Here is a 19,841-nt window from a genome sequence, read left to right on the forward strand (position 1 = left end):
AATTTAATCTAGTTTTTTACTCTGTATTTTTGGTTGCCTATATATTACACCCAGTACCTAGACCGCCAATGAATATTTTAAATATTTTTTGTATAAAATAAGGGGTGAAGGGGGTATTATTTTTAAATAATAGAAAAAATTCCCCTGAAAAATCTGATAGGCAAAGGCAAATAAATTAGATAACTGTAAAAATGAATGCTTTGCAGGTATAATCATTAGGAAACAAATAAAATAATCTGGAATTTGTAATACCTACGCTTTTTTATTTAAAAATGAGATACATCAGTGAGTATAAAGACATAATAAGGTAAATAACATGCAATAGTTAAGATCTTACAAGTCATTATTGCAAATAAACCTATTTCCCTCCGAATGTTTACCACTGTAACGGTACCTGCACCTACCATAAGCTCCTGCAAAAATATAAAATTATTATAAATGATGTAAAAAGAAAATTGGAATTTAAAGAAATGCTTTTAAAGATTGGAAAACACAGGAATAGCAGACAAATAGACATAAGACTAAAGCGCGGGCTAGACGCAACTTGTTTGCGTTAAAATACCGTTGCAGATAAAATGTACTACTATACGTTTTATACGCAACATTTTGCCGACGCAAGCCGGCCATACGATAAGTCGTTACGTCTGGACCTTGCTTTAGTAATATCCTTATTTATACATAATCACGGGTACCTAATATTAAATTTTCTATATGAAACAAATATATGATTTTATCTTTCATAAAAGTAGGTTCCATTAAGCTAAAATCCTATATACTAATCATCACAACGCATTATACTAATTTAAGCCATTTTGAAACCAAAAGTATACGTTCTAAATTTATTATTCCTGTTACGTCACGGGAGAATATAAGAATAAGAGCCTAAATTATTCGTACAGGCTCGTGCTTTTAAGGCAAACGATTAAATTAGGAAGAGTGAATAGCATTTGTCTTTACGAATTACAGAATGATAGAAGGGTGATAAAAGAGATGATAAAACTTAAATTAATGCTCTTACAACATAAAGACTGTTCATGGATGTATGTGTCCATCAGCAGTTTACCATTAGCTGAAGAAATATGATTATTGGGTTGTGTGGTATAAATTCAGTATTAAATAACATTATTATCATCAAAAGAATATAGTAAAACCGAATTATAACGAGAAAACTTTCCTGGACTGGGTCCTTTTGAACTGGATGGCATGTGGCCATCAGCAGTTTACCAATAGCTGAAGAAGTATGACTCTTGTGCTGGGGGGTATAAATTCGTCATTAAATAACATTATTATCACCAAAAGAATATATAAAAACCGAATTATAACGAGAAAACATTTCCTGGACTAAGTCCTTTTGAACCGGATGGTATGTGTCCATCAGCAGTTTACCATTAGCTGAAGAAGTATGATTCTTAGATTGGGGGGCATAAATTCATTATTAAATACCATTATTATCATCAAAAGAATATATTAAAACCGAATTATAACGAGAAAACTTTCCTGGACTGGCTCCTTTTTAAACTGGATGGCATGTGGCCATCAGCAGTTTACCAATAGCTGAAGAAGTGTGATTCTTGTGCTTGGGGGTATTAATTCGTCATTAATTGACATTATTATCATCAAAAGAATATATTAAAACCGAATTATAACGAGAAAACTTTCCTGGACTGGGTCTTTTTGAACTGGATGGCATGTGGCCATCAGCAGTTTACCAATAGCTGAAGAAGTATGATTCTTGTGTTGGGGGATATAAATTCAGTCATTAATAACATTATTATCATCAAAAGAATATATTAAAACCGAATTATAACGAAAAACTTTCCTGGACTGGCTCCTTTTAAACTGGATGGCATGTGGCCATCAGCAGTTTACCAATAGCTGAAGAAGTGTGATTCTTGTGCTGGGGGATATAAATTCGTCATTAAATGACATTATTGTCATCAAAAGAATATATTAAAACCGAATTATAACGAGAAAACTTTCCTGGACTGGGTCCTTTTTGAACTGGATGGTATGTGGCCATCAGCAGTTTACCAATAGCTGAAGAAGTATGATTCTTGGATTGGGGGGTATAAATTCATAATTAAATAACATTATTATCATCAAAAGAATATATTAAAACCGAATTATAACGAGAAAACTTTCCTGGACTGGGTCCTTTTGAACTGGATGGCATGTGGCCATCAGCAGTTTACCAATAGCTGAAGAAGTATGATTCTTGGATTGGGGGGTATAAATTCGTCATTAATTAACATTATTATCATCAAAAGAATATATTAAAACCGAATTATAACGAGAAAACTTTCCTGGACTGGGTCCTTTTGAACTGGATGGCATGTGGCCATCAGCAGTTTACCAATAGCTGAAGAAGTATGATTCTTGGATTGGGGGTATAAATTCATTATTAAATAACATTATTATCATCAAAAGAATATATTAAAACCGAATTATAACGAGAAAACTTTCCTGGACTGGGTCCTTTTGAACTGGATGGCATGTGGCCATCAGCAGTTTACCAATAGCTGAAGAAGTATGATTCTTGGATTGGGGGGTATAAATTCATTATTAAATAACATTATTATCATCAAAAGAATATATTAAATCCGAATTATAACGAGAAAACTTTCCTGGACTGGGTCCTTTTGAACTGGATGGCATGTGGCCATCAGCAGTTTACCAATAGCTGAAGAAGTGTGATTTTTGTGCTGGGGGTATCAATTCGTCATTAATTAACATTATTATCATCAAAAGAATATATTTAAACCGAATTATAACGGGAATACTTTCCTGGACTGTGTCGTTTTGAACTGGATGGCATGTGGCCATCAGCAGTTTACCAATAGCTGAAGAAGTATGATTCTTGGATTGGGGGGTATAAATTCATTATTAAATAACATTATTATCATCAAAAGAATATATTAAAACCGAATTATAACGAGAAAACTTTCCTGGACTGGGTCCTTTTGAACTGGATGGCATGTGGCCATCAGCAGTTTACCAATAGCTGAAGAAGTGTGATTCTTGTGCTGGGGGGTATTAATTCGTCATTAATTAACATTATTATCATCAAAAGAATATATTAAAACCGAATTATAACGAGAAAACTTTCCTGGACTGGGTCCTTTTGAACTGGATGGCATGTGGCCATCAGCAGTTTACCAATAGCTGAAGAAGTATGATTCTTGGATTGGGGGGTATAAATTCATTATTAAATAACATTATTATCATCAAAAGAATATATTAAAACCGAATTATAACGAGAAAACTTTCCTGGACTGGGCCTTTTTGAACTGGATGGTATGTGGCCATCAGCAGTTTACCAATAGCTGAAGAAGTATGATTCTTGGATTGGGGAGTATAAATTCATTATTAAATAACATTATTATCATCAAAAGAATATATTAAAACCGAATTATAACGAGAAAACTTTCCTGGACTGAGCCCTTTTGAACTGGATGGTATGTGGCCATCAGCAGTTTACCAATAGCTGAAGAAGTATGATTCTTGGATTGGGGGGTATAAATTCATTATTAAATAACATTATTATCACCAAAAGAATATATTAAAACCGAATTATAACGAGAAAACATTCCTGGACTGAGCCCTTTTGAACTGGATGGTATGTGGCCATCAGCAGTTTACCAATAGCTGAAGAAGTATGATTCTTGGATTGGGGGGTATAAATTCATTATTAAATAACATTATTATCATCAAAAGAATATATTAAAACCGAATTATAACGAGAAAACTTTCCTGGACTGGGTCCTTTTGAACTGGATGGCATGTGGCCATCAGCAGTTTACCAATAGCTGAAGAAGTATGATTCTTGGATTGGGGGTATAAATTCATTATTAAATAACATTATCATCAAAGAATATATTAAAACCGAATTATAACGAGAAAACTTTCCTGGACTGGGTGCTTTTGAACTGGATGGCATGTGGCCATCAGCAGTTTACCAATAGCTGAAGAAGTATGATTCTTGGATTGGGGGTATAAATTCATTATTAAATAACATTATATCATCAAAGAATATATTAAAACCGAATTATAACGAGAAAACTTTCCTGGACTGGGTCCTTTTGAACTGGATGGCATGTGGCCATCAGCAGTTTACCAATAGCTGAAGAAGTATGATTCTTGGATTGGGGGTATAAATTCATTGATAAATAACATTATTATCATCAAAAGAATATATTAAACGGAATTATAACGAGAAAAACTTTCCTGGACTGGGCCTTTTTTGAACTGGATGGCATGTCGCCATCAGCAGTTTACCAATAGCTGAAGAAGTATGATTCTTGGATTGGGCAGTATAAATTCATTATTAAATAACATTATTATCATCAAAAAGAATATATTAAAACCGAATTATAACGAGAAAACTTTCCTGGACTGAGTCCTTTTGAACTGGATGGCATGTGGCCATCAGCAGTTTACCAATAGCTGAAGAAGTGTGATTCTTGATTGGGGGTATTAATTCGTCATTAATTAACATTATTATCATCAAAAGAATATATTAAAACCGAATTATAACGAGAAAACTTTCCTGGACTGGGCCCTTTTGAACTGGATGGTATGTGGCCATCAGCAGTTTACCAATAGCTGAAGAAGTATGATTCTTGGATTGGGGGGTATAAATTCATTATTAAATAACATTATTATCATCAAAAGAATATATTAAAACCGAATTATAACGAGAAAACTCTCCTGGACTGGGTCCTTTTGAACTGGATGGCATGTGGCCATCAGCAGTTTACCAATAGCTGAAGAAGTATGATTCTTGGATTGGGCGGTATAAATTCATTATTAAATAACATTATTATCATCAAAAGAATATATTAAAACCGAATTATAACGAGAAAACTTTCCTGGACTGGGTCCTTTTGAACTGGAGGGCATGTGTCCATCAGCAGTTTACCATTAGCTGAAGAAGTATCATTCTTGTGCTGGGGGGTATAATTTCGTTATTAAATAACATTATTATTATCAAAAGAGTATATTAAAACGGAATTATAACGAGGTAACTTTCCTGGACTGGGTCCTTTTGAACCGGATGGTATGTGGCCATCAGCAGTTTACCAATAGCTGAAGAAGTATGATTTGTATGGGTGTTTTTCTTTAAAATGTTCAATTTGACTCACTCTAGACCGTATAAACTCTACTAAAACGCAGATATTCAAACAGTCTCTCGACATCTTTATGTACAATTCCCACCGGACTGACACAAAGTCATTCGCAAACAAGAAACGGCCCAAAATTACACAAACAGCAAGTACACAATTCAAGAGAGACAAACTCCGGAATTAGTCGCGCCAATTACCTTTGTAATCTTCGGGGCTGCGGAGGGACCGGGGCAGGGGGCTGTGGGATAACGCCAGTGACAGATCGGACATCCCTGCCTCTTCCCCTTGAGCCTCTGATTTCGGCCTTATCACGTTCATGAAGCGCCCTCTACGCCGAGCCTCGTGCCGCTCGCGATCCGTCACGCGGTTCGAGTCGAGAAACTGCAGGTCGGGGAGGTGGTATAAGACGAAGTATCTGGAGAGAAATAAAAAAATGTAAATAATATACTCTGTTTTTTCTCAGGTAAGATTTCGACAGACGATTAAGGAAAAAACACAGATTGCGTCCATACCAATCTATTTATTTCATTAAAAAAAGTTTCTAATATTTTTTAAGTTAACTATGGGTGGGTTTATAAACTAATCAAAACGAATTAAGGATCACATTATACCGGGTGCGTCTCAAAAGTGTCTCACCTCTATAACTTTTTTTATTTTTTCAATCGAAATTTGGTATATTAATATATGACATAAATGAGGATTCATTGACGTATTCAATTGTTTTCTGTCACTTCCTGTTTTACTAACAGTAAATTACTACAACTTTTGATTGTGTTTAGTTGCTTTATTCGATAGAAAATGACACTTTGATAGAATGATATATCATATGTCAACTTTTGACATTTTCGAATATGGTTTATTTGAAATTGCAAGATGCGATTCATAACGACAATTTGACTCGAAATACCAAGTGTGTTGTACCAAATTATTAGTAAAAAAATGCTTTTTCCAAATATGCTAATGAGCCCCTCATTCCATTTGAAAAAATTGAGATATGATTAAAAATACGATTTAGGCATCTTTTAACCGGCCAGGACAAGACACGAATAACAATATACGATCAAATCTATCTTTCAAAGGCCCCTTGACTAAAAATTAGTTTTTAACTCACTGCACTCTAGATTGAAATTTAAAATTCAATTTTGTGTTAAGCAAAAGTGTCAAAAGTTGACATATGATATGTCATTCTATTCAGAATGTCGTTTTCCATCGAATAAAGTAAATAAATACTGAGGGTGCCATTTAAAAATCAAAAGTTGTAGTAATTTCAGGTGAAACAGGAAGTGACCGGAAAGAATTGAATACGTCAATCTGTCTTAATTTATGTCATATACTAACATACCTAATCTCGTTTTTTTTTGGATAAAATAAAAAAGTTATAGGGGTGAGCCACTTTTGAGACCCGGTATGTGTATCTGTATTTACATTTATTATGTTTATAGGCCGATCTCCGTATATTTATAGCAGCATACCATCGGAACAATTTTGTTATTTTCCATGCATAAATTGATACAAAAACGAAATTCTTTCCCATCATAAAAAATAACAAAAAAGACGCACTCGAAGACGCATAAATTCCATAAAATCAGTTTCTTATTTAGTGTGATTTTGTCTTCTTGATAGTCAAAATTGGTGTTAAATATGGCAAATTTTAAAGTTTTGGGAAGAGCAAACGTTGTTACAAGGCGTTTAAATATTGAAGAAGTCATTAGAGCCACAACTTTATTGCAGGAGGGTCGGTCGCAACGATACGCGTCGCAACTTTTTCATGTTACACGATCGGTCATTTGGAATCCATACAGAGAATATGGTTTTGTTGTCCACAGACCATTTCTTCAACGAGTGGGGAGGACAACTAGGCGGGAAGATCTGTATCTTGTTCAAGCCATTCTTCCTGAAAGAACACTTACCGCAAGAAACCTACAAAATCTTCTTACGATCACCAGAAGAACTCGAATTTCAACTCAGACTATAAGAAATAGACTGCATGAAGTTAACATTCGATCAAAGCGAGCAGTTGTTGTGCCGCATTTAACTGCTAATTATCGTAGGGCACGAAGGATATTTGCTCAGAAGCAATTCATTTTGAGGGGGGTTCCGTTATGGTATATGGAGGTATAACTTTAAATAAGCTTACGCACTTGCATGTGTTTCTAGACGTCATAATTCATTCTGAACGATACAGAGGTGAGATTCTTGAACAATATGTTATTCCATTTGCTGCTCAGCATAGTCCACAATTCATCTTACAACAGGATAATGCCAGGTCTCATACTGCAAGAATAGTTACTCGATACCTTGAAGAGTCCAATATCATAATTATGGATTGGCTTGCTAATAGCCCTGATCTCAATCCTATTGAGCACCTTTGGGACCTACTAAAGAGAAGACTACAAAGTCGTCCACAAGCACCAGATCTTCAAACTTTGGGAGAAAATCTTCGAGAGGAGTGGAACGTCTTTCCTCAAGAGATTATTTGGAGCCTCATTCAGTCCATGACAAATTGGTGTGCAGAAGTGAAGAACAAACACATTATTAGGAAAAATATATATTTCCGTTGACAATTAAGATAAAAATTGTTTAGCATTGTTTTCGATACATATTGTAGTCATTCATAACGTAGTAAAAATACAATTTTCAGCAGTTTGACAACTTTTTTCGTCATGAACACCAAGGTTCCTACACTACGTTCAAACTTAATTCCTAAGGAACATATTGCTAAGTTTATATGTTTAAATTAATATATTTTATTTGTTTAAACAAAATTTATCAAAGTGATCCCTAATTCGTATTGACTAGTTTAATAATTACCAACTTATTTCTTTGTAAAATAAAATAAACTACTTTAAAATCAAAATGACAGACATATGACAGACACATCTATCGCTGTCAATGATTTTGTCGTTGGACAGACTATAGTAACAACACATAATATGCGTTTCTTGAGAAAAATCGAGCTTTTCCTGATTGCGGAATTAAAATTTAAAAAATACTTTTTTAAGAATTGAACTATCTACAAGGGTATAGACATTGTTTACATGATTGGTTTACACGCTTGGAATTTACGTCGCAAAATATAGGTCATGTTTACTACGTGGGACATACGACCGCAATAGCATTAGGCAGGTAGGATAGGATGTCCCGTAAACCTGATAAGACTAACAAATTATTTATACAGCCTCTCACTATGTCATCTATAAATTACACAAAAGATTAAACTAAAAAAATAATGGCTTGACACAAAACAGTCATTGATGCTTCAAAAAAGTTCTTCTCTTTCAATATTTATTAATATTTATATAACTACCTGTATCGCTTGTAATCTTCGTCGTTATTTTCTTCGCAGGAAAGCTGATTTGGACAAGCTTTATTGCCCAAAAGACTCAAATAGTTCAATATTCTTGTTTTATTTCTTATTTGCAGTAATAAAGTTTCCAGATCACATATCTAAAAATTGTAGATAAATAGCTATTTTTTATACAAGACGATAAAATGGTATTTTATCGTCGACCGAGAAGATTAATTCACGAGCAATGAAATCGCGAGTGAATTAATTTCGGGGGACGATAATGCAATTTTATCGTCGTGTATAAAACAATATTTTCTTCCATAGCGACTTACGTTTTAAAAAATATTCAGAAATTATTATTTCAAGCAATTTATTACGAGTAGAAAAAATATTGTGCTGGGTTGGCGTTGGTTTCTATCTAATTTGACAAATAAATAAAACTGTCTCTTAGTAGTCAGTTTTGAGTCAATATCTTTTAATTCCCTTTCGTGTCGATTGCTGATCGAATTGGAGCCAGAAATGGCTCAAAACGAAATAAGTAAATTACCAACAGATATTCAGGCTGAGGCAACAAATGCCATATCCATACTACTTCCATTTAAATCCCGAATAACTTATGAAAAGGAATACAAAAATTTTCAAAAATGGAAGCAATTAAAAAACGTGCGAGAAAAAATAAATTTTTAACCTATCCTCGCTGTTAAAGTACTATTCTATCTACTATTTTTGATAGATATAAGGCATCTCATATACTGTATATATGTATACCAACCTTGTTTTTATTTAAGGATAAGGTGTGCAAATATGGCATTTCGGGAAAAACTATCGAATCCCCTAACTGATTGTTATCCAAAACCAGTTCCCGAATATCCGAAAAGGCTTCCAGACCTCTCAGGGACGCCAACTCATTGAAACTGAGATCCAAACAGTGAACTTTTGTCCCGTATAGTTTGCCCAAAGCTTCCGGAATTCTTCTACAGTTCTGACCGCAGTAGCAAAGCTGAAAAAAGAAAATGTATTGTTTTTATATAATATTAATATTATTTATTTAGTCTAAACCACCGGTCGGCAACCTTTTGCTATGAGAGAGACACAATTTTTTCATTTGTTTTGAGGAAATACTGAAAACAATGACACAACGCATTATTTTCCCATCAAAAGTAACTAAAGTTATCAGAAGCACACACTAAATAATATTGATGTGTTTGTTTTATCGAAATATTGACAAAAATATTTGGAAACAAATTATTTGCATGCTATTTGTTTTCTTTGAGATAACCGTATATGCACTCATTAATTTTTTTATTGATGATTGATTGTATAATATTGTAGCAATAAGAATCCCGTGTCATTTCTATTTTTCATGCAACAAATTGAATATTGATGATTCATATTAATACAGATTGATTACTTTCCTCTGAAGGCTTAGAGCAGGGGTCCTGTAAAATTATGCCTCTATTATCTTATGGTCGAAAGTTTCCTTAAAATCAGGATGATTGAATATTAGTCAGCCAACAATAACTCCGTTACGCAAGAAGACTAAGATATTATTATTCAATAATTTGTCGTAGAGATCAATTGTTGCTATTAAAATACTTATTTTCCTTTAAACAATATTATTATTTGAGAGATCCCTTACATCAGAGGAGGGATTTATTTTTTAAAAGATCCCTTACATCAGAAGTGGGATTTATTATTTAAGGGTGTTAGATATTTCTTTATATATGGGTGCTGCAATTAAAAATTGAAAAAAAAAACGATAAAATAGATAAGGTTCAATACATAACTCTATCCTTCACACTTATCAAACAAAGTAATAATTGCTTCAGTTTAATCGATACTTGTTCTAATGAAATTTCGTGCGAATTCTGCGAATGTCGAATAGAAACCAAATCGTTGAGAGGAATTTCCTGTCCAGTTTGTTCCAGACCACATTTTTGACGCTTTGGCACGCCCTAAACAATGGTCATGTGTAGCTTTGGACGGCTTCATAAAACTTTCTAGATTTACATTCAAAATTCGCTATCCAGTGACGCAGTGACGGCAAAAACTTTACAAAATAAAGTAAAAAATAGTCTTACTAAAAATATAGTTTTAACTGTATTAGTTGTTTTCCAATTTCATGTAAGATTTTCCAAAAAGTAAGTGGGAAAAATAGAACACTTTTTCTTGGGCTGATATTGGTATACCGGGTGCGTCTCAAAAGTGGCTCAACCCTATAACTTTTTTATTTTTTCAGATAAAAAATGAGATTTGGTATATGACATAAATTAGAATTGATTGACGCGTTCAATTGTTTTTGGTCACTTCCTGTTTCACCGGAAATGACTACAACTTTTGATTTTTAAATGACACACTCGGTATTTTTTTACTTTATTCGATAGAAAATGACACTCTGAATAGAATGACGGTCATATGTCAACTTTTCACATTATCCAATATACCGGGTGCGTGTCAAAAGTGGCTCAAACCTATAACTTTTTTATTTTTTCAGATAAAACAATGATATTTGGTATGTTAGTATGTGACATAAATTGGGATTGATTGACGCATTCAATTGTTTTCGGCCACTTCCGGTTTCACCGGAAATTACTACAACTTTTGATTTTTAAATAGCACTCTCGGTATTTTTTTACTTTATTCGATAGTAAATGACACCTTGAATCGAATGACATATCATATGTCAACTTTTAACATTTTAACATATGGTTTATTTGAACTTGTAACATGCGGTTCATAACGACACTTTGACTCGAAATACCAAGTGTGTGATATCAAATTATTCGCCAAAAAAATCTTTTTCCAAATATGCTAAAGAGCCACCCTCGTTCCATTTGAAAAAATTGAGATATGATTAAAAATACGATTGCGGCATATTTTAACCGGTCAGGACAAGACACTAAAAACATTAGACGATCAAATCTATTTTTCTAAGACTCCTTGATTAAAAATTAGTGTTTTTAACACAGCCATGGCCCTCTAGATTGAAATTTAAGACACAATTTCTTTTTGAGTGACTACGTCAAAACTTGACATATGATATGTCATTCGATTCAAAGTGTCATTTTCTATCGAATAAAGTAAAAAAATACCGAAGGTGCCATTTAAAAATCAAAAGTTGTAGTCGAAAACAATTAAATACGTTAATCAATCCCAATTTATGTCATATACGAACATACAAAATTTCGTTTTTTTATCTGAAAAAATAAAAAAGTTATATTGGTGAGCCACTTTTGAGACGCACCCGGTATAGGTAATGGTATACTTAAGAAAATCAGCAGCTTTTTACTGATTTTGCTGTCTGTTTTGCTGTATTTACTATCTCATTTACTATTTTTGTCTATCTGTTTTGGTTTCGTCATTTTTACTGGTTTCTTCGAGGTAGCTCTCGGCTTATTCCATTAGTAGACACACTATAGTTCTGACTGTCTTTGCTCCTGTCTGTCCATGTTCCACACCATTCTAGAGATTTGTTACACACCCATCATTTTGTAGCCATTCTCGTGACTGCTACAAAAGGGCTCTGAGCCTATGAGCGACATTGATGAGCCTTAAAGATTGAATTAATTTTTTTCAGAATTCTCCCCTTCAGCTAAAATATGCATTAGGCGCCACTGTCGCTATCGGGAATTTCGGGAGGTATTGCTTACTTTACCCTCGCGTCAGCTACAAAACTTTAGAAGTTTTGCGCCTCCAAATTTGCTGCACAATTTATAACGCCACCTCTAACTTCCGGCTTTACCAGCGTAGGTATATTTAATAAATAATACTAAACTTCCGGAAATTCATTTTTAATTGAAAAGTATACAGTTTTAATTCATTCAGTCTTAATCATTCACTTCAAACCTGCCCCATAGTTTTTTTTTCGTTTATTTTATACTGCTCTCACAAGAAAAATTTGTGTTCGACGAAATACTCTATGTTTCTTTGAATGTGGTAGAGAATGATTCAGTATTGAAACTTAAAGAATTTCGGATTTAAGGACATTCACAACCTCTAAATTAGTGGAATAAATCGGTGCTTTCAATTAGCGTAGAAGTTTGTTCCTATAATTTCAATGTAAGCATTCAGAACGTCAAAATTATAGGTAGCCATTTTTAATTAGTAGAAAAAGTTATCAAACTTTTAGCTTTTCCAATAATTATACTTCAAAATTTGCAAGAAATGCCATTTTGGTCTTTGATTATCTTGCGTCAAGAGAAACTGTGGGTAGAAATCAAAAATTGATTGTCTTATAAGCTAAATATTAGGCAAAGATATTTAAACTCTAACCGAAATATTAGGCTTTCTCTATGGATACAACTGACTAACACATGCTGTTGCTAGGATATTCTATTAATTTTAATTGTGTTTTTTAAATATTGTAAATGATCGTAAACTATATAAACACTATAAAACGTAATTGAAACCACTAATTTATTCCACTAAATGCGAGGTTATGAATGAAACTTTTTACTTAAAAATTTACAATCATTCACAATGTTTAAAAAATTCAACTAAAATTGATAGAATATCCTAGCAACAGCTTACGATGGTGAGTTGTATCCATAGAGAGTACCTAATAATTAGCTTATAAAACAGTCTCCTTTTTTGTCTATTGTGTTCACTTGTAATTAATACCAACCGAAATTGTCTTGTTAATTATTCAAGAAAAGAAGAGTGGTTCATCCACTTAATAATTCAGATAATGGAGAAGCCAAATCCTTATAATTAGTCTCGAAAATCCCAGCTCTCATCCTTATTTGTCAAAGGAAAATTCCAGGCCTAAAGAGCCGTTTCGGTATTATTATTCACTTTTGGTAAAACGTTAGGTTTGTAGCAAAATATCAGCGGACAGAAACAGACCAAGGAGACAAGAAGTTTCCAAATTTTTTAAAATATTGTAGGCTACCATAGTAATATTATAACTTTAAGTAAAAAAGTAAAGACTAAGGACCATTTTGAGAACTGCCATTTTTGAGTTTTTTATATGGTCTTCTGTTTTACCTGACATGCAAAACTGACAGGTAAAACGTCATGTGTAGGCGGGGCTTAAGAGTTTTATAAAAAAATAGTTGTTTGTGTAACTAGTTCAAAAAGGACATATTTGTTTCACGGCGTATGACTTCGTCTCGAGCTGCAATCATGCTCAGTACAACAAATATGCTTTTGCACATGTTGCACACATTATTTTTTTTACGATCAAATTGAAATTCTTATTTAAAGGTTTCTTAAAAAGCTTTTTAATTTTGTCACTAACAGTGACACTATAAACTATATAAATTTTTATAATTATTCAACAATTTGTAAATAGATAAAAATACTAGTATTTTACTAAATAAATATACTATTGTTACGTTTTTTTCGTCGGTTCCGTGTGGATAGAAAGTCACAATTTATTTAAACACTATTTATTTAACACTAATTAACAAAAACGATAACGATAAAAGACTTATAGAACTATTTACAAACGATTTATAACTAAGAATTTATTTTGAATTTTAGCGCGTCAACTGCACTGGTATATTTATAACTGCCCTCTCTAGGCCACTGCCGCCGGCTTTTATACCGACAGGTAAAAGAAATCTAGAATAGTCCAAAGATCGTTAGGCGCATAGAGAAGGTTTTCGAATGTTCTCGTATGTACGCGTCCATTCTAGTGGGTCTCGATTCTTCTCGAACGAATGAATCATTGCGGTGTCTATGCGATGTTAAGGTCATCCGAGGGCGGGCCATATTGTGAGGTTAGGTCGAGTCCACACCGGCTCGCAACACTATTATTAAATAAGAATATTAGAATATATAATTACAAAACAACCAAGAGAAAAAATTTAGAAACAAAAAAAGGTAATTTGTTTTAGAGTAACTTGAGGATAGATTTTCGTAGATGTTAATGACTTTAGTACATAAATGTAAGTTAATTATTTAACATACTCTTAACCTATTCCAGACACAATAAAAGCACGTCTTTAATCTCAAAAGAGTCTATATATAACATTATTTGTCTGAGACGCCTCTCTAAGTAGTAGTAGACAAATCGGTACTTGGGGGTCTATCTTTTTTGCTTGCTGTGCCTATGACGCCCCTATTTTGTGTCACTCTTCAGACGTTTATACGATGTGTGTGTAAAAGACGTTTAGTTTAATTGCGTCAGCAACTTTTAATTTTAATTTGTCTCTCTTGGAACGTCGTCTGTTCTTTATAAATGGACGTTACGATGCATGAGTTTTGCATCTCAAGACGAAGTCGAGAGCTGCAATTATGTTGAGTGCAACAAACATGCTTTTTGCACATGTTGCACACAACATTTTTTCTACGATCGAATTGAAATTCTTATTTAAATGTTTATTAAAAAGTTTTTACAGTAATTCACAGGATAATATTACCACTACAGTGACACTATAAACAAATATTTTTTTTAATAACTTTTTTTGCCTTCATTTTAATTTTAATGTCGCAGTTTGAACAATTCACCAAGGTAATTGATGGACAAACTCTTTTTAAATAGTAGTAGTCTTTTGAATTTTATTTTGATTTCTTCTCGTGGAGGTCTCGGGTTCTTGTTCTTTACTTAAAACTCTTTTCCGGAATGTTGCTGCGAAGTGTTCAGTATTATACTTCAGTATGTACTTGGTTCAACTTCCAGATTTTGACAAATTTTTACGAAAATTTTAGTTATTTTATATACAAGACGATAAATGGTATTTTATCGTCGGCCGAAAAGAATTGGAAAAGAGAATTGGAGCCATAAATGACTCAAAATGAAATAAGTAAATTACCAACAGATATTCAGGCTGAGGCGACAAACGCCATATCCAAACTACTTCCATTTGAATCCCGAATAACTTATGAAAAGGAATACAAAAATTTTCAAAAATGGAAGCAATTAAAAAACGTGCGTGAAGAAATAAAGTTTTTAACCTATCCTCGCTGTTAAAGTATCATTTAATCTACCCTTGTGGTTAAAGTACTATTTTATCTACTAGTTTTGATAGATATAAGGCAATTTTAACAGTTTCTATGGAAAAAACTATTTTTTTCTCTTTAGTTAAACTCGTCATCAATAATGTCAAGGTGTTTTTTGCACTAGTGTAAAAAAATTGCCTTTTAATACAGTAGATAGTGGAAAAAAATAGCTACGTAGTGGAAAAAGTATTTTTTGTCATAAAATCATTAATATTTTTTACGTTATACTAAAAAAAAAGACGTTGGAAAAAATAACAGACACAGCATAATCTTCTTTTCGTGTCTTATTTGATACTATCCAAACATTCCCTCCCAATTAACCAAAAAAGTCTTCAATAAATTAGGGGAAAAGCCGAATTCTTTTAATTAGTTCGAAAAATCTTTTTTCCATTAATTGGCAAAGCAAAGTTGGGACCGTAAAAGCCGCAGTATTAGGTATACAGGGTTTTTCAAAAAACATGTGCCATCTCTCTTGGGAGATCACCTCACTTTGAGACCGTTTAATGTCGATTAAAAGGTGTCTCTTGATATTTTTTCGATTTCTATCGCCTTGACGAGATAAAAATACAAATTTATTAATCACAATTAATAAAATTACAATAAAAATAAAATTAATAAATTATTTGTTTAATCTAATTTGTTCCAAAATAATACTCTAATTCACCACAATACAATGTTCTACGATGATGCTAACATTGTATTGTGTTAAATTAAGCTTAACACCTCAGTAGATTAAAGCTAAGAAACCAACGGTGAATGCGAGCAACGGCCCAGCTACATCGAAACACCGATTCCCATTAGAACACCAAAGTTAAGCGACGTAAGGCGATACTAGTAGATGGACGGGTGACCGGTTCGAAACTCTGTATCGTGCTGTTGCCCAAAAAAGGGAAAAGTGTAAAATCTATTGACACACACTGCTCATTCACGTCGGTTCGAGGCCGGATAAGATCAGATATCTCGTGAGTAATAGTCGATTTAGACACTTTCCAAGTCGCTAGACCATTGATCATGATATGCCCGAGGACCGCGGTTCGGATTCCGCGTAAACAAAGTAGGCCCCATTCAGATTAGCCCTGGCAGCAAAAAGGAGACGTTAACTGAAATCTTTACTTTACTTTACAACGGTGAATGCAGATTCTATGGGAAAAATGGGGAAACACCAGTACACCCTATCATTCGTGCCATAAACTTTGGTACGAGTGATACCGGAGATGGGGAACTGTAAAATCGTTTCGACACTGGCTTTAGTCAAAGCCCTGAGACTGTATGATGAGTTAAAACTCAAGAAAGGCGGACACTATAGACTTGTAATGTAAAGTTGTAAAGAGCAGACGACGTTCCAAGAGAGTCAAATTAAAATTAAAACTTGCTGAGGCAATTAAACGTCTGAAGAGTGACATAAAATAGGGGCGTCGCGTCATAGGCACAGCAGGCAAAAAAGATAGACCCCCAAGTACCGATTTGTCTACTACTACTTAGAGAGGCGTCTCAGACAAATAATGTTATATATCGACTCTTTTGAGGATTACAGACCTGCTTTTATTGTGTCTGGAATAGTTGAGAGTATGTTAAATAATTAACTTACATTTATGTACTAAAGTTATTAACCATCTACGAGAATCTATCCTCAAGATGTTCTAAAATAAATTAACTTTTTTAGTCTCTAATTTTTTTTTGTTGGTTGTTTTGTAATTGGATATTCTAATATTCTTATTTAATAATAGTCTATTTATTTAATAAGATAGTGTCTCTTATCTATTTAAAAATTGTTGAATCATATAAATTTAAATAAATTTAGTTTTATAATTGAACTAAAACGTGTTATCACATTTTATTCATATAGTCTCAGGGCTTTGACAAAAGCCAGTGTCTGAGACGCTTATACAGAGGTTAGTTCTCCATCTACGATATCAGTCGTACCAAAGATTATGGCACGTGTGGTTATCGTCTCGGCGTACTCAGTGATGAGTTGTTCTGGTATTTCCCCATTTTTCCACAGAATCTGCATTCGCCGTTGTTTCTCAGCTTCAACCTACTGAGGTGTACGTTAAGGAGACTGTGTCCTGTTAAAAACCTCCTGAAAATCTGGATTTTTCTACTTAAATCTTCTTCGAGTGCCTTATCCCTTTGAAGGATTCCCATTCCAGGCTACAGATGGAATCTTCCAGGTTATTGAGTTCCGCTTTAAGTTGGTTTCTACTTGGAAGCTGAACGGTTCTGGTCCAGTTCGTGGACTGTTCTCTTCTTTTCTAGCTAGATCGTTTGATTTTTCGTTGCCTTCTATCCCTTGGTGAGCAGGCACCCAGAGTAGGAGGACTTTATTTTCTTTGTTTAATTTATTGAGCTTCTCTAGGTAATCTTTGACCAACTTCGAATTGATGGTTACTGAGTTGATCGCTATGAAGGCTGCTTGACCATCGGATAAGATGGCTATAAGATAAGTTGTACCCATCTTGATACAGGGTGTTAAGAAAAATGGCAAAATTCAGAGGGTGATTTTCTATAAAAAAATATGGAAAAAACTTTCTATAAACCTAGGTCGGGAAATCTGTAGTTTTAAAGATTTTTCTTTCATTTTAATAGAGTTTAAAAGAATAATATAGGTTTTATGTATACATAAAACCTATATTATTCTTTTTTCTCGTTATTTCAAAATGGTATTGTGTCGTAAAACTCTTAAACATGACATTTTTCAGGATTAATAAAAATAATCTTTGCAATGAACTCGTAAACATAAAAGAGACAAATATTTATCCAAATACGAATAATAAAAAGGAATATTTTCCAGACTGTATAAAGAGTGCAATACGATAACTTATAGGGCATAATTTAAAGCTCTATTGTCTATTGATGCCTGATATTGTTTACTGGAGCGCATCGATATTGGAACGTTACACCAAGAAATCCGTATATCAGCGTATATTTTACAGGCTATACTTCAATTTCTAAAAATAAGATAAAATATTGAAAGATTTAGTAGACAAATATAAAAAATACGGGCAATTACCACCGCTTTCCCGTTCAAAATATTCTAATAAGGTTGCAATGAGCTTTCTGCAACGGCTGTTAAGCTGCTTCGACATCTTATACTCTTCGCACTAAAAGCAGCTCTAAAAACAACAGTTTTAGACAGCAAGGTCTGCTAGTAAACATTTTCAACCTTAAACTATGACAACACAATTCACTTAAACCAAAAATTCGTCATACAAAACTAAAGGCTCATGGCTTGATTGGTTATCTTTATCCATTTGTTTCCGTCTTTCGCCTTTATTCTCCACCCATCCACTCTTATCCTTCTCAAGTCCTCTTCTACATCCTTTTTCCATCTGATTCTCGGTCTACCCCTCCTTCTCTTTCCACCTATTTCACGCTTCATTATCATACTAGGAATTCTTGCTTCAGCCATTCTTTCAATGTGTCCCAGCCATCTCAGTCTTTGTGCTCTTGCTACTCCCGTTATACTCGGTGCCCGATATAGTTGCTTCAATTATTCATTTGTTCTTCTGGTCCATATGTTGTCTATCTTCTTTCCTCCATAAATCTTCCTCAGTATTTTTCTTTCCCAAATCTCTAGCCGCGAACTTTCCGTTGCATTGAACGTCCACGTTTCACATGCATACAACACTATTGGTCTTATCATTGTTTGGTACATTCTGATTTTTCAACTTCTAGAAATGTTCTTGCTCTTAATAATTTTCTGTAGTGCGCTAACACATCTATTTCCTGCCATTTAGTTAGATTTGGATTCCTTAGAAATACGGCTCCTAGATATGCGAATGTATCTACTTCCTCAAACTTATATCGCTTACCTCTCTCAGAATTCAATTGTAGATATCTTCTCTTCTCAAAATTTCTATCTGACCACTTCATAAATTTCGTTTTTCTCTCATTAAACACTAAGCCTACTTGTCAAATCAAAATGTCTGGACGTAAATAAATAAATGTGACAATTTGATATTTTTTACAGCAGAGCTACCACCTGAATCGCCAGCGGGAAATTTAAATTCCAGTTAGTCAGCCCGGCGCCGAATATATCCATGGTTGGCAACAATGAATTTAATAACCGCGCCCTCGTAACTAAAAGTTTATTTGGTATCGCTTATACATAGCTGTGTACATCTATAATAATCTGTCAAGTTTTTAAATTATGTTCTTTTATTATTTTCTTGGTTGCAGATAAAACTGCAGTTAAAAATAACCTTATTTGCAATTCACTAATCTAAGGCAGGTTGAGCAAAAAATACACAGAATTAACTTCAAATCGAATTTACAAATTCGAACAGATTTCCTGAGAGATGATTCGATTTTATAGCTTCTCGCTGACGTCCCTAGAGGGCTGCAAAAGAAAATTCGTTATTCGAGCGTCACATGAATAAATGTGGCAATATTCAAATTAATCGCTTCATACGGAACTCCGGATAAATTCTTAGTCGGGAAATGTAAATGTGGAAATATGGATATCTGTAAGATTTCCTATACAG

The 19,841-nt window shown here is 33.7% G+C and overlaps 1 protein-coding gene across 1 annotated transcript in view; it reads right to left on the bottom strand.

Moving 5' to 3' along the window:
* Positions 1-248: 248 nt before the first annotated feature.
* LOC115885650 (leucine-rich melanocyte differentiation-associated protein-like) overlaps positions 249-19,841 on the bottom strand; it is a 60,259-nt gene continuing 40,666 nt past the window's right edge. The window contains exons 2-5 of the mRNA XM_030904626.1: positions 9,185-9,412; positions 8,431-8,570; positions 5,321-5,538; positions 249-413 (exon numbers count right to left, since the gene is read on the bottom strand). Of these exons, the coding sequence (XP_030760486.1) occupies positions 334-413; positions 5,321-5,538; positions 8,431-8,570; positions 9,185-9,412 (666 nt within the window). The 3' untranslated portion in view covers positions 249-333. The remainder of the gene's footprint in view (positions 414-5,320; positions 5,539-8,430; positions 8,571-9,184; positions 9,413-19,841) is intronic.

This window comes from Sitophilus oryzae, unplaced genomic scaffold (assembly GCF_002938485.1).
Source record: "Sitophilus oryzae breed Bouriz unplaced genomic scaffold, Soryzae_2.0 scaffold_410_pilon_pilon, whole genome shotgun sequence".
Classification (NCBI taxonomy): domain Eukaryota; kingdom Metazoa; phylum Arthropoda; class Insecta; order Coleoptera; family Curculionidae; genus Sitophilus; species Sitophilus oryzae.